General features: G+C 43.2%; 1 protein-coding gene across 1 annotated transcript in view; it reads right to left on the bottom strand.

Annotated features, from left to right (window-relative positions):
• Positions 1-16,768, bottom strand: part of Lrrc1 (leucine rich repeat containing 1) — a 122,075-nt gene that overhangs the window by 5,493 nt on the left and 99,814 nt on the right. The window contains exons 9-11 of the mRNA XM_041679849.1: positions 14,524-14,642; positions 13,183-13,266; positions 5,887-6,002 (exon numbers count right to left, since the gene is read on the bottom strand). Coding sequence (XP_041535783.1) covers positions 5,887-6,002; positions 13,183-13,266; positions 14,524-14,642 — 319 coding nt within the window. The remainder of the gene's footprint in view (positions 1-5,886; positions 6,003-13,182; positions 13,267-14,523; positions 14,643-16,768) is intronic.

Genomic DNA, 16,768 nt, shown 5'->3' with positions numbered 1-16,768 from the left:
TTAACTGTCGTCCTAGTCAGGGTTCTACTGCTGTGATAAAACACCAGAGCCAAAAGCAACTTGGCGAGGAAGGGGCTTATTTTGACTACACTTCCACATCACAGTTCAACATCCAGGAAGTCAGGATAGGAGCTCAAGGCAGAAGCCTGGAGGCAGGAGCTGACGCAGGATGGAGGAGTGCTGCTCACTGGCTTGCTCAACCTGCTTCCTTTTACACCCAGAACTACCACCCCAGGGGTGGCACTGTCCAGTGACCTGGGCCCTCCCACACCAATCATTACGGAAATACTTTACAGGCATTCTCACAGAACAATCTAATGGAGACAGCTCCTCAGTTGCAGTTCCTTCTTCCAGAATGAATCTGGCTTGTGTCAAGTTGACATAAAACTAGCCAGAAGACACTGATTAAGAGGCCAGCATTCACTGAGGTAAAAACTTCTGGGAGTATTTTCCCATGGTCCAGAGGGGGCCAAGGCTGCGTGTCACACTGGCAGCTAAACTTGGTACTAAGAGTCTCGCAGGTGGTACTAGCTTTGAACCTATAGGGGGGGTCATGGAGAAGAGCTGAGGCCTGGCACTTTCAGAGGCCAGCAGAGGCCATTGGTGAAGGTATAGCTACAGCTATAGCTTCAGTTACAGTGGAGCGCCTGGGATTGACGAGGTCATGGAGAAAAGCTGAGTGTACCATGTGGCAGAATCAGATTCCCTGAAGAGAAGTCAGAGGCCACCGTTGAAGGTACAGCAACTGGAGATGCTGGGACCGAACCTCTAAGGGCAGCAGCAGCTGTGGGGTGAACTTGGCCTGAGCGTATGAGAGAAGCTGTGTTTGCTGGAAATGACAGAGCTGCAGAAACAGAGCCCCCTCTGGACCCAGACGTCAGACACGGAGCACGTTTCTGAACCTGGCTTTATTTCTATTTGATGTGACTGCCCTGCTGTTTCCTGTTTCCCTCTTGGAGTAAAAAAAGTGTGGAGCTTTTTTTTTTTTTTTTAATTTTACAGGAGCCCACAGTTGAGATTTGGAATATTTTAAAGAGCCTGAACTTCTATAGCACTTGAGTTTTTAAAGACTGTGGGGCTTTTAAAGTTGTTTGTGTTTTATATTGTGATATTAATATGAATTATGGGTATGAATAAGGAAGAAACCTTTACAGTTGAAGTAATGTGTTTGTGTGTCAAGCTGACAAGGGGTCAATTGTCCTGGTTGATTTTGGTTTTGTTTGTTTTGTTTTTCAGTCAACTTAATACAAGCTATAGTTATCTGAGAAGAGGAACCTCAATTAAGAAATGACCTCCATCCAAACTGCCAAGCAGGCAAGTCTGCAGGGCATTTTCTTGTGGGTGATGCCACTCCTGGGCAGGTTGTCTTAGGATGTATAAGAAAGCAAACTAAGTGAGATGGGGTAGCAAGAATAAGTAGTCCTCCTCCATGGCTTCTGCCTCAGTTCCTGCCTCCAGGTTCCTGCCTCAGCTTCCCCCAGTGCTAGGGTGGTACTTGAAAGTATGAGATAAAATAAACCCTTTCTTCCACAAGTTGCTTTTGGTGCGGCCTCTATCTCAACAGGAACAAGGCAATATTTCACTAATGAAGGTTATGTTCATCTCCCTGCCATGAAGAGCTCACACCAATACAAGAACATTTGAGGAATCTGGGGAAAGTAGCCATCCTCTCCACCCTCTCCTGGCTAAGCTCTGTCTGTTCCTCAAGCAAGGCAGCAAGTGAAAGCCCCTGTGCTACCCTAACGTCCTTTCTCTCTATATATCCAATCTGTTGATGCACATTCAAACTCAGGAGGTTTAAAATTTTGTGTATGTGGGGGGGGGGGTAGGCACTGTGATAGAGATGTGCATACATACATACATACACACATGCATACACACATCCCTACATACATACATACGTACACACATGCATACATACATGCATACATGAATATACACTATAGGAAGGAGGACACAGCTCAGTGGTAGAGCACTTGTCTAGCATGTACAAGGTCCTGGGTTTGACTCTCAGCAGCAATGACATGAACAGACAGCACAAGCATCATGTATGCAAAGAGTTTTATATTATAGGAATGCAAAGTTTTGCATATTTACTGATTCTTTTTAAAATCTGACTTAAGCTAATAGCCTCTAAAATGTTAAAAATTCCAAGTGTTGCTCAAGAAAGTTACAGTCAGCAACTCTGCTGGTCTTGTTCACAACTGCACAAAGAGGTAAAAAAAAAAAAAAAATCAAGACTTGAGAACTGGCACGAAACAGACTATCTGCTTCCCCATGCCTTGGAGCCGTCACCAGCTTCCCAGTGAGCACTGGCAAAGGCAAACGAGAGGCTAAAAATATCACCAACAAATAACAGCTTCCAAGGATGCCAAGTAGGTGATAAAAGCTGAAATAAATGACTAGCTTCTACAACAGCAGACCTTGTAATGGTACTGCAACTCATAGTAACGAGCTGTCTGAAACACTGTGAATGCCCAAGTGCCAGCCAGCTCCAACGCGGGTGCTGCTGACTAAGTCTACACCATACCCCAGCCTGTCCCTGGGGGTTCTGGACACAGAGATGTTACCTGCAGTGCGCCTGTGTCTACACAGTCTACACGCTCTGCACACATTCTGCTGGCCAGACCATGCAGCCTCTTGGGGCTCGCTGTGGCCCCCTCACTTGCAGCCACACCCACTCTCTGGTCGTTCAGGAAAACCAGCTGGCAGGAAACGGAATCAATGTACTCGAGCTTCTCAGAGGAGCAAGTACGCGTTGAAACTTAATTTGGTGCCTTCTCTGTGCCCGTGAATCACAGAATCAGCGCAAGAGGCCATGGTCTCACTTGTGCTCCTCTCTATGCTCTCTAGTCAGCTCCGCACCCCAAGAAACAAGAAGCTGGTGTTTACTGTCTTACCTGATGGTCTGGGAAGGGAGCAAAGCCAACTGTGACCAACCCAGCCTCGAGAGGCCTTCCACGCTTTGTCAAAGGCATCTAAGAACTCAGCGTGCCTACTGGGCAGTGTTAACCAATGGTTGAGGACTGTTATACTTTAACATCTCATCTCTTGCTTCCAAGTAGGATTTCCTACTTTTAACAGTTTTCAAAAAAATATCTGAAGTGTATAAAATATCAGACAAGAGCATTTGGAAAAAAAAATTAGCAAATCTCTCAAACGGCAAGCCCATGTACTCGCAAGTCTCCACCATCCTCTACTGACAGATCTCTCAAATGGCGAGCCCATGCACTCGCAAGTCTCCACCATCCTCTACTGACAGATCTCTCAAATGGCGAGCCCATGCACTCGCAAGTCTCCACCATCCTCTACTGACAGGGAGCTACCTACTATCAATAGTTTGCTGTAGTTCAGTTCTGGTTTTGTTTTAAAAAACAGGAAAACCAAACTTGAGTGCGATACCATTCAATACTTGTTTTTTCACTCGGTATGGTGCATCATCATCTGAATGCATAAAAAAAATCTTATTTTGATGACTTAATATTCCAGTTTTAAAAGATTTAAATGGTTTTATTATACATATAATAAAATATAAATATAAATACACACAACACAAAACTCAAAAGTCTAATCTATTGCCCTAATGACAGACACTGCTTCCAGTGTACTAGTGACACGGAAGCAGGAGCTCCAAGTATCCTACTGTGTGTTCCTGGTGAGTATTTCTAGGCAGAAACTTTATTAAGAGTTAAATTCTGTCTTGGGTCCCAGAGAAGCTGATGATATAGGACACTTCCCGGCACTGCCACAGAGGGCTTCCTAGTTCTCACATGGTATTCTAGAGTCACCCTTGCGGTAGTACATCCTATCAGGTCTACTCAAGCAAGTTCCTGCACAGGGGCAGGCAGTCCCGCTGGCAAGCGTCGCTATTATATGTCTGAGAGGGAGCCAGATATTGCACTGTCCGTCAACTCCCATGGTCGATATTTCTGCAAGTTTCAACACTGACACGCTAATATTTTACTAGTTTCAATTCTGAAATTTTAAAACAAGTAGTGATTAAACATTTTTAAAGGCTGAGAATTTAGTTATGAATTTATATATATGGAAGGACAAAATGGCACATTGAACTGACTCAGATGACGACTATGTACCTCAACCTCTTAAATGAAGGTCTCCACCCCAATCCAAGCGTAATAAAAATTTAACTTTCCTTTCTTCTGAGAACTAGAATGATTCCCTACTCATAGCAGACAATTTTAGAAGCCAGGCTCTTATTTCCCCTCAAGAATTAGGAATGTAAAGTCATGCTTCCCAATGTGGCCAGGACCAGGGACTGTCCAGAGTTCCTGAGTTTCCTGAACTACAGAAAGGAAGTTGGGAAGAACAGTACTTCCCAGCTACGAAGGCTCCAGTGAGCAGCTAGCAGAAATTGACATTCAGTCCAAATCAATCCTGAGTTTCCAGGCACCTCTTAATGGTCTCAATCTACCAAGATTTCCCCCAGAGGATTAGCCTTTAAGGTACGCATCCCGAGGCCATAGCTCTCCTCCAATTACAGCTTATTTAGCCCAGCTGTCTGGGGTCCACTGCAAAGAATGAAGAGTCCTGCTCTGCTGCCTTGTGCCTGACCTGGCGATCAGCTAATCAGTACATGGGAGTCAGTCCCCAGCAACTCTTTACCCTGCAGGCTTTTACCAAGTAAAATCAGCCGTCTCCAACACATTACTGCTTATCTATCCCTATCACATTCAAAAGCGATTATAACACGTCTTGCAACACCATGCTGCTGCTCATTCTGCAAAGCTATTAGCATGTGTCTTCAGTCTAGTATTTACCAGACACCCGCCATGTGCTAGATGCTCTGACAGGAAAAGGGATTTGGTGACACTGAGGCAGACCCCACCTTAAGATGACATCAAGCTCCAAAGAGACACGCGCATACGTGCCAACAGGTATCACTGCGGAGCGGGGGGGGGGGGCTCTTTAGGAAGATCCAAAGGGAAACCCCAAGAGAAAAGAAAAGTGGGTGATGAGGAGTAAGGGCAGAGTCAGAGAAGGGGGTCCCAACTAGAAAGGCCAGCTCGTGCAGGCCCAGGTAGAAGGAGCATGTGGCATCTGGAGTGTTGCAACAAGCTCAGAATGCTTGAAAAGCGGGATGCACCCTAAGCCACAAAATCGGCACAATGAGGAGCTGGGAATGTGCAGAACAGTGTGGCCATGTCATAGGGACACCATTTGCTTTGAACTGCAGTTTGGATTCTGAGTCCCTTGGATCTTCTGACGTTATGGAGCCTCTCCTGATAAGCATGCCCCTACATGCACAACTTTATTTACAAATTCAGGAGGTTGAAAATGACTGCAACTGAATAGCAAGACCCATGCTTCAAATTCTGCCAGGTTTGGTAGTACATGACTCTGGCCTGAGCCTTCCTACAAGGCTGGGGCAGGAGGATGGCCCAAGCCTAGCTTCAACATCCTAAAACTCTGCCCCGCCCCAGAAAAAAAAAATCAAACTGATTCAAGCTGATTTTGCAGACAAAGAATCTCTAAGACTCACTGTGACTAATGAAAGCAGCTAGAGAAACTGAGGCAACGTCTCCAGTCCACTGTCTAGTCTTTCAGATGTATTATCACCTAAGAAACACACTGCTCTGAAGCAGCCTAAGTTTCTGTGACTAATGAAAGCAGCTAGAGAAACTGAGGCAAAGTCTCCAGTCCACTGTCTAGTCTTTCAGATGTATTATCACCTAGGAAACACACTGCTCTGAAGCAGCCTAAGTTTAGGCTGAGCTCTAGTAGTTGGGTCCCCATCAAGAACTCTTCAATCCTCCGGTTCTTCAGTTAAGCAGTATACTGCTCCTGAGATGTGGCCAGGCCACACAAAGAGATACACAGCAAAGAGTGGGGCTACATATCAGTTTCTCTCCAGCAAAGCCCTCTTACCTGTTCCCTGCCACATCTAGGACGTGAAGTTCCATGGCCTGTGACACCTCTGCAGGTATTCGAGTCAGTCTGTTGTCCCGCACGCAGAACACGGTCAGATTGCAGCACCCGCCAATCTACAGTGGGAAAGAAAAACATCTGTTCTTTTCTCCATTTTGAGGAGGGGTGGGGCAGGATATTTTGCCAACAGCATGAAAAAGATGCATAAAATAGGCCGTATGATTTTAAATTTCACCGATGAGCATACATAATTATACAAAATGTTGAACACATTCTAAATTGAATAAAGAAAACGCTTAATACAGTTCAAACTGTTGTTCTGAAAAATATTACTTTTCATTGCTGATATCTAATGCAGCTGCACTGATAAAATGCTAACTAAACTACAAAGGTCCAGGAAGTATTATCTAGTTATAAGGGAATTAAACAATTCTACTTCAAAATACTAGGCCAGAGGTAATGCTGACACCAATACACACAGTTCAACACCCAGTGTTTTCAATATTCCAGGGTTCAGAACGGAAGGGAGGAACCTGATAGATTATACATGAATTGTCTCTAAATAGATTTTGATAGCTTTGGTTGCTCATAAAATAATCTGGCAAAAATCACTTTCCCTTGAGGAATGCAAAACCAGTAACATCTCAGCAAACACTGGTAGATAGATATATATGTCTCGGTCATGGTTTGCTGTTAACAATCACATTACACTGAGAGCTGAGTCCACATCCAAGTCTGTTCCAGAGTAGCTGAACTTCCTAGTGTAGTCTTCAAGACACTAATTCAAGACTTTGCTGGACAAACCGGCCATGGATTATTGAGTCGGAAAAGCTGAACCAAAGGGAAGGAAAAAATAACTTGGTCTCAGACACGACCTTCTCCAGGACTCCACAAAGCCCTGCATTCTTCTGGCCTTTGCCACCCGGAGCAGAAGAAGCTCATGAAGGGACCCATTGATGTCTCCGGACACACAGGAAAGGATACCCTAGGCCTCTCTCTGGAGCAAGAGTCGTGACTCCTCAAGGCTGTCTGAATATATATCCTGCCCTGTTTCTCTTACGTGTATACTAAATACATGTAGCACCCTAGGAGCATGATATGTCTTTACAAAATTGCTACGTAGTTAATTTCTTACATTATCCTTTTATTTCTTCTTCTAAAAATATCAGGATATCCAATTACTTTATTTAACTGCAAAGTTCAACCAAAACAGATGTGAAATACTAATATTATAAAACATCACACAGAGAGCACCCCAATAGGCTGCCCCTTTCAGGTCTCAGAATTCAAGTTTCCTGTCCCAGTAAAGTTAGTTTATTCACTGTATTTTTTTCATCATTACTTCTTATAGAAACACCACTTTTCTTTCTGTTTTTAAAATCCTTACCATGAATTCAAACTGGCTGGACCTCTGGTCATTATGATAAACTGTCATCTAAATTTCTTTCATAATCATGAACTCTAACAGGACAAAATGGCTCTTGAAAATCCTTAAGGCCACTAGACGAGATTACTGCTTATTTGTACATGGATACATACAGCTAGAATACTTGACAAAAGGAGCTCCATTCTTACCTACCCTCCCTCCATCGCTCATGCACCTGCCAAACACGAGTGTGCTCCCCTGGACATCTTACAAGCTGCCTGACTGTATATCCCAATACCCTTTTATATAAAAACCCGTGAAGGGGTGACATGAGCCCACTCTCATGCTCACCGAATCATTTGTTTGTACTTTGATCTCACTTTTGGTCTCACGGGCAGAATCTGGAGGTTCCCTGGTGGTCAACAGGATCAAATGTCTACTATCACTTAGCAGTTCTGGGAAGCGGAGTCACTGTTTAAATAACCCATTACCAGTTATGTAGGAAGCTGGTATTTTAAACCTCCCTTAAACCGCTAATAACACCTTCCAAGAATACAAGCGTTTGGATTTGGAGTCTCTAAAAACTACAGAATGTTGCAGGAAACCCAAGTTTAGCCCTTTTGTGTCTATGTTAATTCAAAATGATCCTATATTTAACTGTCTGCCATTGAGTTGGCCTAGGAAGGGCCTGGAGATCACCATGGAAACCTTTAAAGCAGTGGTTCTTAACCTTCCTAATACTGTGACCCTTTAACACAGCTCCTCAGGCTGCCAGGACCACCCCCAACCAAAAAATTATTTTTGTTGCTACTTCATAACTATCAAGTTGCCACTGCTATGGATCATAATGTAAATATCTTTACTTTCTGATTGTCTTAGGCGACCCCCTGTGAAGGGCCGTTCGACAGAGCCATGGGGTTGCAGCCCACAGGTTGAGAAAAGGATGGATTCTTACAGAGCGACATGGAGGTGCTAACCAGACTGACGATCCAGTGAGGAAGCCTACGACAGCCACCCATACTGCTTGCATTCCACTTTGCAAACGGCTGCCTGCAACTAGCAGACTGCTTTCTCAGCATTGCCCTGTCAATACTGGTAGCAGAATAGAACCCACATTTTACCAGCAAAAAGGAAAACTTACAAGAAAACAAAATCTGGCCTGAAATACAAGCTAAACAAATATACATAATTTTAGAGTCCTTTCCAGAACCTGTGCTGTATTATACAAATATTCCCACTTCATGAACATTTTCAGAATGATATGGTCTGGAGATTCCTCAAATTATTAGACCACATATATAACAAGACACTATGATCTTTAGCGTATAGAACATAAGAACATGTTCTAATGCTATAGTATTTCTCAAGGATTTTACTGGCCACACAATATTTCCCTCACTGTTTATATAACAAAGATTTAATAAGCATCCAAGGTTGATGTTGCTAGTTAATGCCAACAATTCTTTGCTTCTCCCAAGCACTAGTTTAATCATCTGGTCATGGTGATACTGATTTGTCTTTACCTCACAAATGTAATTTCTAGAAACAGAACAACAAAAGGTATGTTTTTAAGTCTTTAATATCAACAGTCTCTCCCATGACAGCCCTAGTGATTGATACTTATACAAAAAAAGGTACTTGTCTGCAGTATTTGTCAACATTTGGTGTTTCACTTAAAATCTTAAAATTCTGATAGATGAAAATGTCTTCACACGTCTGTGAAAACCAATGGAGCTAATTTTCCCAGTGCTCTCCCATTCTGGGTACCACTTGTTTTTGGTTTTGTTTACTTTACCATGACAGACACATCGTTTGCTCAGCAACATGAAGAACTTTCTGATAATAGTTAAGATTTTTTTTCATTTGAAATTGAATGTCTTCCTACCTAAATAGTTTTTATCCCCTTTCAGACGAGGAATCTTTCAGGTAGACAAAACCACCACAATCATCAACTGTTTTGTGCTTGCATTCCTGTGAATCTAATGAGCATCTGGAGCTCGGGGGGTAACCTTCATCCTTTCTCAAGTCCCATCTCCTATTTTGTAGATACACAGTTTCTCGCTTGCCTGGATCTCCCTCGTTAGGCTAAGCGAGCAGGCCAGGAAGCCTCAGGGACCCACAGTCTCCGACTCCCAGGGCTGGGGTTTCATGCATCGTTTTTCTTACAAGAACCTCCAGGGACTGAACTCAGGTCCTCGTACTTGTGTGGCAGGCACTTTATTGACTGGACCATCTCTTGAGCCCTGTTAACTCTTTCTTGATTATTTCTTTTTTCAAATTTAGGAATGCATTCACAGTTTTCAGATCTCATGGTCACATGTATCTTATTCTAGTATGTATAGGTTGTATATTATATTTTATTTATATTATCAATAATTTTAAAATGCAAGGGCAACTTAGAACAAAACAAATTTAAAGTATAAGACAAAAAGCTATCTGTGAAATAAGTAATCTAACATCATAAACATTTCTGAATATCAGAATATTTACAGAGAATTAATATTTGCACAGTGCCTAAATTATATATATGTATGTTCTACAAATTCTACCTTATCCCATTTGACCAAACAGGTGTGATTAGTTGGGGTACCTTTCTTATTTTGATCCAATACACACAAAAATAACAAGCAAAAATCTCCTCTGTATTCTAAACTTGGCCATATGCTCAAGTTTTTTTAGCCAGAAGGTGTTTCAAGGAAGCATTTGGCTGGGGACTACTGAAGGCACTGCCTTCTTTCATCAGCCCCATGGTCACACGCTGGCTCCCTGCCTATCTACAAACCACACTCCCACACTTTCATCCCCTTAACTTCTCCCTTTTCCCGGAAGTACATAAACTTAAGCAACAGAGTGAAAGAAAACACACAAGTGGCTGGGCTCTCAGAAGCATGCCAGGTGGCGCAGATGTGTCCGGATGAGCCTTTCCACCACAAGCTAGGATCATGCTGACAGCCCAATGCAGTGAAGGAGATGAGACAGCAAAAGATGCCTTTCAGAATTCCTGAATAACTTACAATGTAAGTCACAGAAAAGCATTCTTTTGTGAAATAATAATCTGAACAAATGTGAGGAACACATTATCAATAGAGTCCAGGCCATGCAGTTATTACATTTATTTATAGAGAACATGTCCATAGTTTACAACGATGAACAACACAGAGCAGTCAGCCAGTTTGAATCTTCATGCACTAATGAAGCAAAACGGGAGTTAGAGATGTAACTGTAGTCAGAACAATACTTACAAGATGACAAGTTTACCTGACTTTTCTAAAATTCCAAGCAGCTAACAATTAAGAAAACAAGAGACATTCATTGACTTCCAAATATTCACTACAAATGACACCACAAAACACAAACAGAATCCTCTACTGTGACCCCAACAGACAAACACCTTCCCCTCAGTCATTTGGGAAAGTAGACAGAAATTCATGCGGCTGGAGCAAGGAGCTGTGCCAGGAGACTGACGATATGCAATACCATCGACTACAATGACAGAGACACAGTGTCGGAAAAACTATAGACGCAGCAACCAACAGCAATTAGACAACTATGGACTTGGGACATAAGAATTGCTAACTTCCTGTCTTAGCTTAGAGATGCCATATATGAAACTTAATTGATCAAGAAAAAAAGGTAACACATTTTTCGATGGAAAGACCCCAAGAAAGTGTAAGAGTTGATCAAGTGGTGTCAAGCAAGGAGATAAAGCTGGTGTTCACACACAGACCTGACAGGGCAGACTACACTAAGTGTACACACTGTGACTGACACGTGATGGGGACACACTTTGTGGTTTAGTTGATCAGTCCCAATGAGACAAGCAGTCATACTCTTTCTGCTAGGTACCAAACTGAGATCCATGGCAGAGACATATACTTAATGAGTTTTTTATCCTGGGATTTGGGTGTGTGAGGTTAGGGCTGAAAGTAATCTAGAAATATCTCACTCCTGAAAATCAAAATGTTTCTGCTTTATCAAGACACTGAAGAAAAAAGTCTAATGCCAGGAAATCAATCACAGTTTCCCAGAAAACAGAGAACGTGACAGCGCAAATGCTTTAAAGGTAAGAAGAGTTTTGCAGTAGGCTATAAGCAAAACACTTCTGGACACTCAATTTTTAAAAATATCAAAGACAGCTCACTGTTAAAATGACAGTAGCTGTTTCATAATAATAAATTTGTAAGATTTTTTTTTCCCCTAAAATGACTCCCTGGAAAAAAAAGAATTCAAGAGCCATCCAGAGATGACGGGAGAATGTTGTTATTAAACTTCAAAGTGTTCTCCTTGACATTTGCCCCAAAATACCCCTCTGCTATACCGATTTTCTAGCATGCCCAGACCAAAGGTCACTTGACTTTTCTTTACCGAATCAAGGTTCTGTACAATCTTCAGGACACATGAAAAGGCCGAGCTGAATCTGAGCCCCTTGTGTTGCCCTGTGTTTACAGTCCAGTCACAGGGATTAGAGACTAGGAGCGCCATTTTAGAGCTAAAGACTGGCTGCCCTCAGTTTCTGTACTGTGAACTGAGGAGACCAGCATGACTTCAAAGACTGAGTGGGTGGAGCCACACAGAGGCACCACAGGCCATACTGGGCACTAAGGAAAAAAGCGACAAATCTCCCTGTGCTCACTCTGCATCCAATCCATTCCCCATGCACAAGTGCTATTCCACAAGCGGGAAAATCAGTGTTCACAGTATCAGCTGTGTTTTGGTTTACTGCTTACGGATTAGAAGCAAAATGTTTTGATTAGCAGAATCTTAGTTGTCCCAAATTTGGCTGCGATGTAGATTTGAGTCATTCAGTTGGAGATGGTTTCGCTTAGATATGATGGCTCATATCAAGAGTATGTCTGATTATAAGTGTGCCATGTTTTTAATCTGTTTCCTCTTGCTTCCACTCAGGGAGGTTATTCAACTTACCCAGAAGAGACTGGGCACTGTGAGCAGAGAACCAAGCTGAGAAGGGAAAGAAGCAGCCCGCACACCCTGTTAAGTGACCTTCAAGTTCTAGATCGTTAGATACCAACTTTGAAATTATTCCAAGACAGACGGTGAAGGGTCAGAGCAGAGAAATTTGAACAAAGCTAAGTTGGCCAATGACAATGTGGAGGGAAGAGGCTTTTTCTACGAGGACCCAACCAAAAGGAAGTCTTCAGCAACAGCTATGCGATAAAGGGAAAGGAAAGGACTATAAACTCAGCTTTTGGCTATGTGACGAATATTAAGAACAAAAAGGCAAGATCAGTCTTACTCTTTCCAATACAGTGCCCCCAGTTCCCAGAACACAGTGAACACTAAGCCTTCCAAAAGGACACTAGACACCTCCATGCTCCCCTTCACTGTGCGTTCTCTCTGCATTTCCTCCTCCTCTGGTAGACCTAGAAGCCTCTGAAGAAGCCGAGTCACTCGCCACAACAGAAAGCGGTTGTCTCTTTTCACCAGTGGGAGAGGAGGAAGAGAGACGGGGAGTGGAGCGGGGTGGGGGCAGTGGTGGAGAAGGCAGCCTCCTGCCTTCGTAAAGGATTCCCAGCCTAGACATTAACAGGACCTGAATCTCTTCCAAGAAACAGGGTTGCCTAATGGTCCACTTTTATAAGCACGATAATGGTTTATGGTTAAATGCAGCAGTTAAACCCCAAATCATGCATATTCTCTGTCAAGTTCCCAAATTATCTTCTTCTGTCATAGTCATTCTCTTTATCGAAACATCAATCTCTCTCTCTCTTTTCTGGTTAAAATCCTGTCAATGTACTTTTCTCAAGTCTCTGTCATGTAACTGACAGGCATTCTTGGATGCACTCCGCTGGCCAGGTTCATGTCAAAATGCACCACACGTCTTTTTAAAGATGAAAAAACACCACTAATGAACATTTTTGATCCCTTATGTATAACAATTATTACCGTGTTATTTCTTTAGCAGCACATACCTCTTTTGGTAAAGACACCAGTTTATTTCTGTCTGCATTCAAGTTGCTCAACTTCTTAAGTTTTCCAATGCTCTTAGGTAAAGTCTATTAAAATAATACATTTGTTATTAACTTATCACAATTTTAAAAACATAAGTCAACAGAAGAAGCAATTATTTACAGGGACTTATTTTTTTTTTACAAGAGTATCAAAAGAAAATGTTAGATGAATATCAGATGTCTTTAATGGTCACCTGGGGAAATGCAATGACATATTCTAAGTTCTGTTGATATGATAGTATGTTTGAAAGAAATTAAATCAAAGGTGGAGATGGGGCAGTAATATTCTTCCACTCAACAAGTGTGTATCTGCACCCTCAGGGTTTATGTGTGTCCTTCCAGCACACCAGACAACCACAGGTGGACCGTGGCTTTGACGTGTGGAAGCTAGAAGGTCACACAGCTGCTGTGAGGCCAGGGGCGCAGAAAGACCCACCTGGGTGTCAAGAGAGGTAAGCAGGCCTGGCACGCACAGCAGAGCCCTACAACAGGAGGCAGGCTCCCGCGGCTCTCCAACACCACACAGAATCTGAGGGGGACTAGAGTTGTAACCAGTATGGCTTCTATTTGTAAGCCTAAAGCTCTGCTAAGACTGGACGATCTGGGAACTTCTGTCACACCTGCCAGAGGAAGGCCATCTGCGGAAGGACACTGCAGAGACCCAATGCGTCTAAGACTTTGCTCTTTGTAGGCTGTCTCTCACTGTACCCAGAGGATACTACTTCACTTAGTAACGCATGAAGAAGGAGAAGAAAGAGGAGAGAAAGGAGGAAATGTGGGCTGTAAAGAAGAGTGGCCAAAGAAGAGAGCAGAGAGAGAGCCAAGCAGCCGCCTCTTAACAAAGCACGTACAAGACAACCACAGTAGAGGAGAAGGCAACGAACAGTGGGCCTGACCTAGGAAATAAAGGGAAGGGCAGGAGGGGGCAGACAGCAGAGACCAGCTGCCACCATGCTGACCCATCCTCGTACGTGCACTCTTGACCCTGGTGGCAAGAGGAAGCTTGGTCAAAGAGTGAGTCTAGTCTGGGCAGCTGCCTTCAGTCCTTGTTTTTAGGGTAGAGATGGCAGTGGGCTTGTTCAAAGTTTTCAGATGCCATCCTCCATCTCAGAACACAGCAGTCTAAGCATCCATCCCCCCATACTCTTCCCATTCCTTTTGGTGCGCTAACACACCCATGACACAGCCAGTCACAGGCAGGCTGAGGTGGGAGTGCAGTGCAAGGCTCTGGGTGTGGAGCAAGCTGGTCTTCAGGCCACACCTTACTATGGCAGAGAACCCATCCCCACACCAGGCACTCACCAGGAGACGGTTTTCTGTAAGAACCAATTCTGTGAGATTTTCACAATCCCCAACTGCTTCAGGCAACTGTGTGAGTCTGTTCTGATCGAGCTTCAAGATTGACAGTTTCTTTAGTTTTCCTACAAAAGTGTCATTTAAACTCATTAGTTGTGATTCTTTGCCTAATCACCACTTGGTTGTTTTTTCCTAGCTGCTGTTCTTTTTTGTTTTAAATAATTACTTATTTTCTCTTCAACCAGCTTTTCAAACTCAAACTGTACCACTCTCATTTAGATCACTGAAGGTTGAGTGCAAAGAGCAATTTGTTCGGCACATCAGAAAGTCAGTAATTAGAAACAAATTATTTGAAAGGGCTAACTAAAAAGACTGTGAAAGCCAGAGAATTTCATGAAGGACAAACAGCTACCGATGCATTTGTAAGAGAGGATTCGAGAGAAGCGCGTCTGACCCCGCCCCCTGGCTAGAAGAGCTGACTTGTCAGCGAGAACGCAGTGACTCTGTGAAGACCCTCACAGGAGTAGCTGTGCATGCAGAAAAAGGTAGAAACTCCAGAGCTTCTCAACAGGAAGTCTTGACAGACACCCACGGGACAAGGAGAAAGAAGAATGAGTGTAATGGCCACCTCCAAGTCCCCAGGGACAAAAAGTAAACCTAAGTCATTCGAATTCTTCCTTCCAGCTGAAGTCAGGGAAACAAACAGTGAAGGCACCCTTCATTATCACCAATGTCTGTTATTATGACATCCTAGCAAGGACACCATCGCATTAAATGAGAAGATCACCTCCACACAGAGAGAAACATGAAGCTGGGGAAAGAGAAGTGAAGGAAGAACTCTACAGCCTTGGGCAGAGGCATGGGTCAAGGGAGGACTGGCCATTCCTTCGCTCACTGTGTATCATAATCAGTAAGGTACTAAGTCCCCAGTGGATCCCCACAGGCCCTTGCTATGACAGAGCTACCAGTCCCTGCGTGTACTCTTTCTCCGTCTCTCCCTCTCCCCCGCCCCGCCCCTCTCTCTATCTCTGTGCATTATATATAAAATAATTATTAGCACATATCTAAAAATTAACATTTTAAACAGTTGTGCAAAACAAACATACATTGATTTGGTTATGCTTTCAAAATTTCTGAACAACCAAAAAAGCACATGTTAACAGACATTTCTCTCTCTTACAGGATTAGCAATGCATACAAGGAAAACATTACGAAAACCCCTATTTAAAGAAAAACAAGTTCAGGACCTTGAATAATGAGAAAGAAGATAAGATAAAACATTTTTCACAGCTTAAATAACAACACTTGTTCCATCACATTCTATACTAATTTCTCACCCTGGTCTAAGCTCCTTTATAAGAAAGGAAATGGAGCGGGTAAGGTTGGGCGGTGCAGGCCTTTAATCCCAGAAATTGGGAGGCAAAGGCAGGAGGAGTTCTGTGAGTTTAAGCCCAGCTTTGCCTACAGAGCAAGTTCCAGAACAGCCAAGGCTACATAGGGGAACTCTGTGTCAAAAAAAGTGAAAGAAAGGAACGAAGGAAGGAGGGAGGGAGGGAAGAGAAAAGGGAGGGAGGGAGGGAGGGAGGGAAGAAAGGAAGGAGAAAAAAGGAAAAAGCAAGAGGTGATGTGGGGAGGTCCTTCTGTACATGTGCTGCTTCTTTTGATTAATAAATAAAGAAACTGCTTTGGCCTGTGATAGGGCAAAGTAGAGCTAGGTGGGAAAACTAAACTGAATGCTGGAAGAAAGAAGGCAGAGTCAGGAAGAAGCCATAGAGCTGCCAGTTGGAACCTTGCTGGTAGGCCATGAGCCTCGTTGTAAAATATAAAATAATATGAATGGGTTAATTTAAGATATAAGAGCTAGCTAGAAAGACGGTTAAGCAACAGACCAAGCAGTGATGTAATTAACACAGATTCTGTGTGGCTATTTCGAGTCTGGGTGGCTGGGGAAGCCGAACAAGCGACCTCTGCCAACAGGAAGGTTAAAAGATCTCCCCTAGCACACTACAGATGGCTCAGCTCTATCGCGTCCCCTTTAAAAACACCTTCCCAGTGCGCTCATATCAAGACGACGGAGCCCAGCAAAGACCTAAGTTCTAGTGATGTCTGAGTTACAGTCTCATGGACTGTTTAGGGTTCTGATATGAAATGTCCTAGGGGCTGCTCATTTGTCCTCTAATCGTGACTAAGTCACTTTTACAATTATGGGGCTCGGATAATGTAGACATGAATCAACACTTGAAAGTAACAA

Source organism: Microtus oregoni, unplaced genomic scaffold (genome assembly GCF_018167655.1).
Source record: "Microtus oregoni isolate MIOR12 unplaced genomic scaffold, Mior012 000032F_ref0000030, whole genome shotgun sequence".
Lineage (NCBI taxonomy): Eukaryota > Metazoa > Chordata > Mammalia > Rodentia > Cricetidae > Microtus > Microtus oregoni.
Note: the sequence above shows the minus strand (reverse complement) of the source record. Positions and strands in the feature narration are given on the sequence as shown.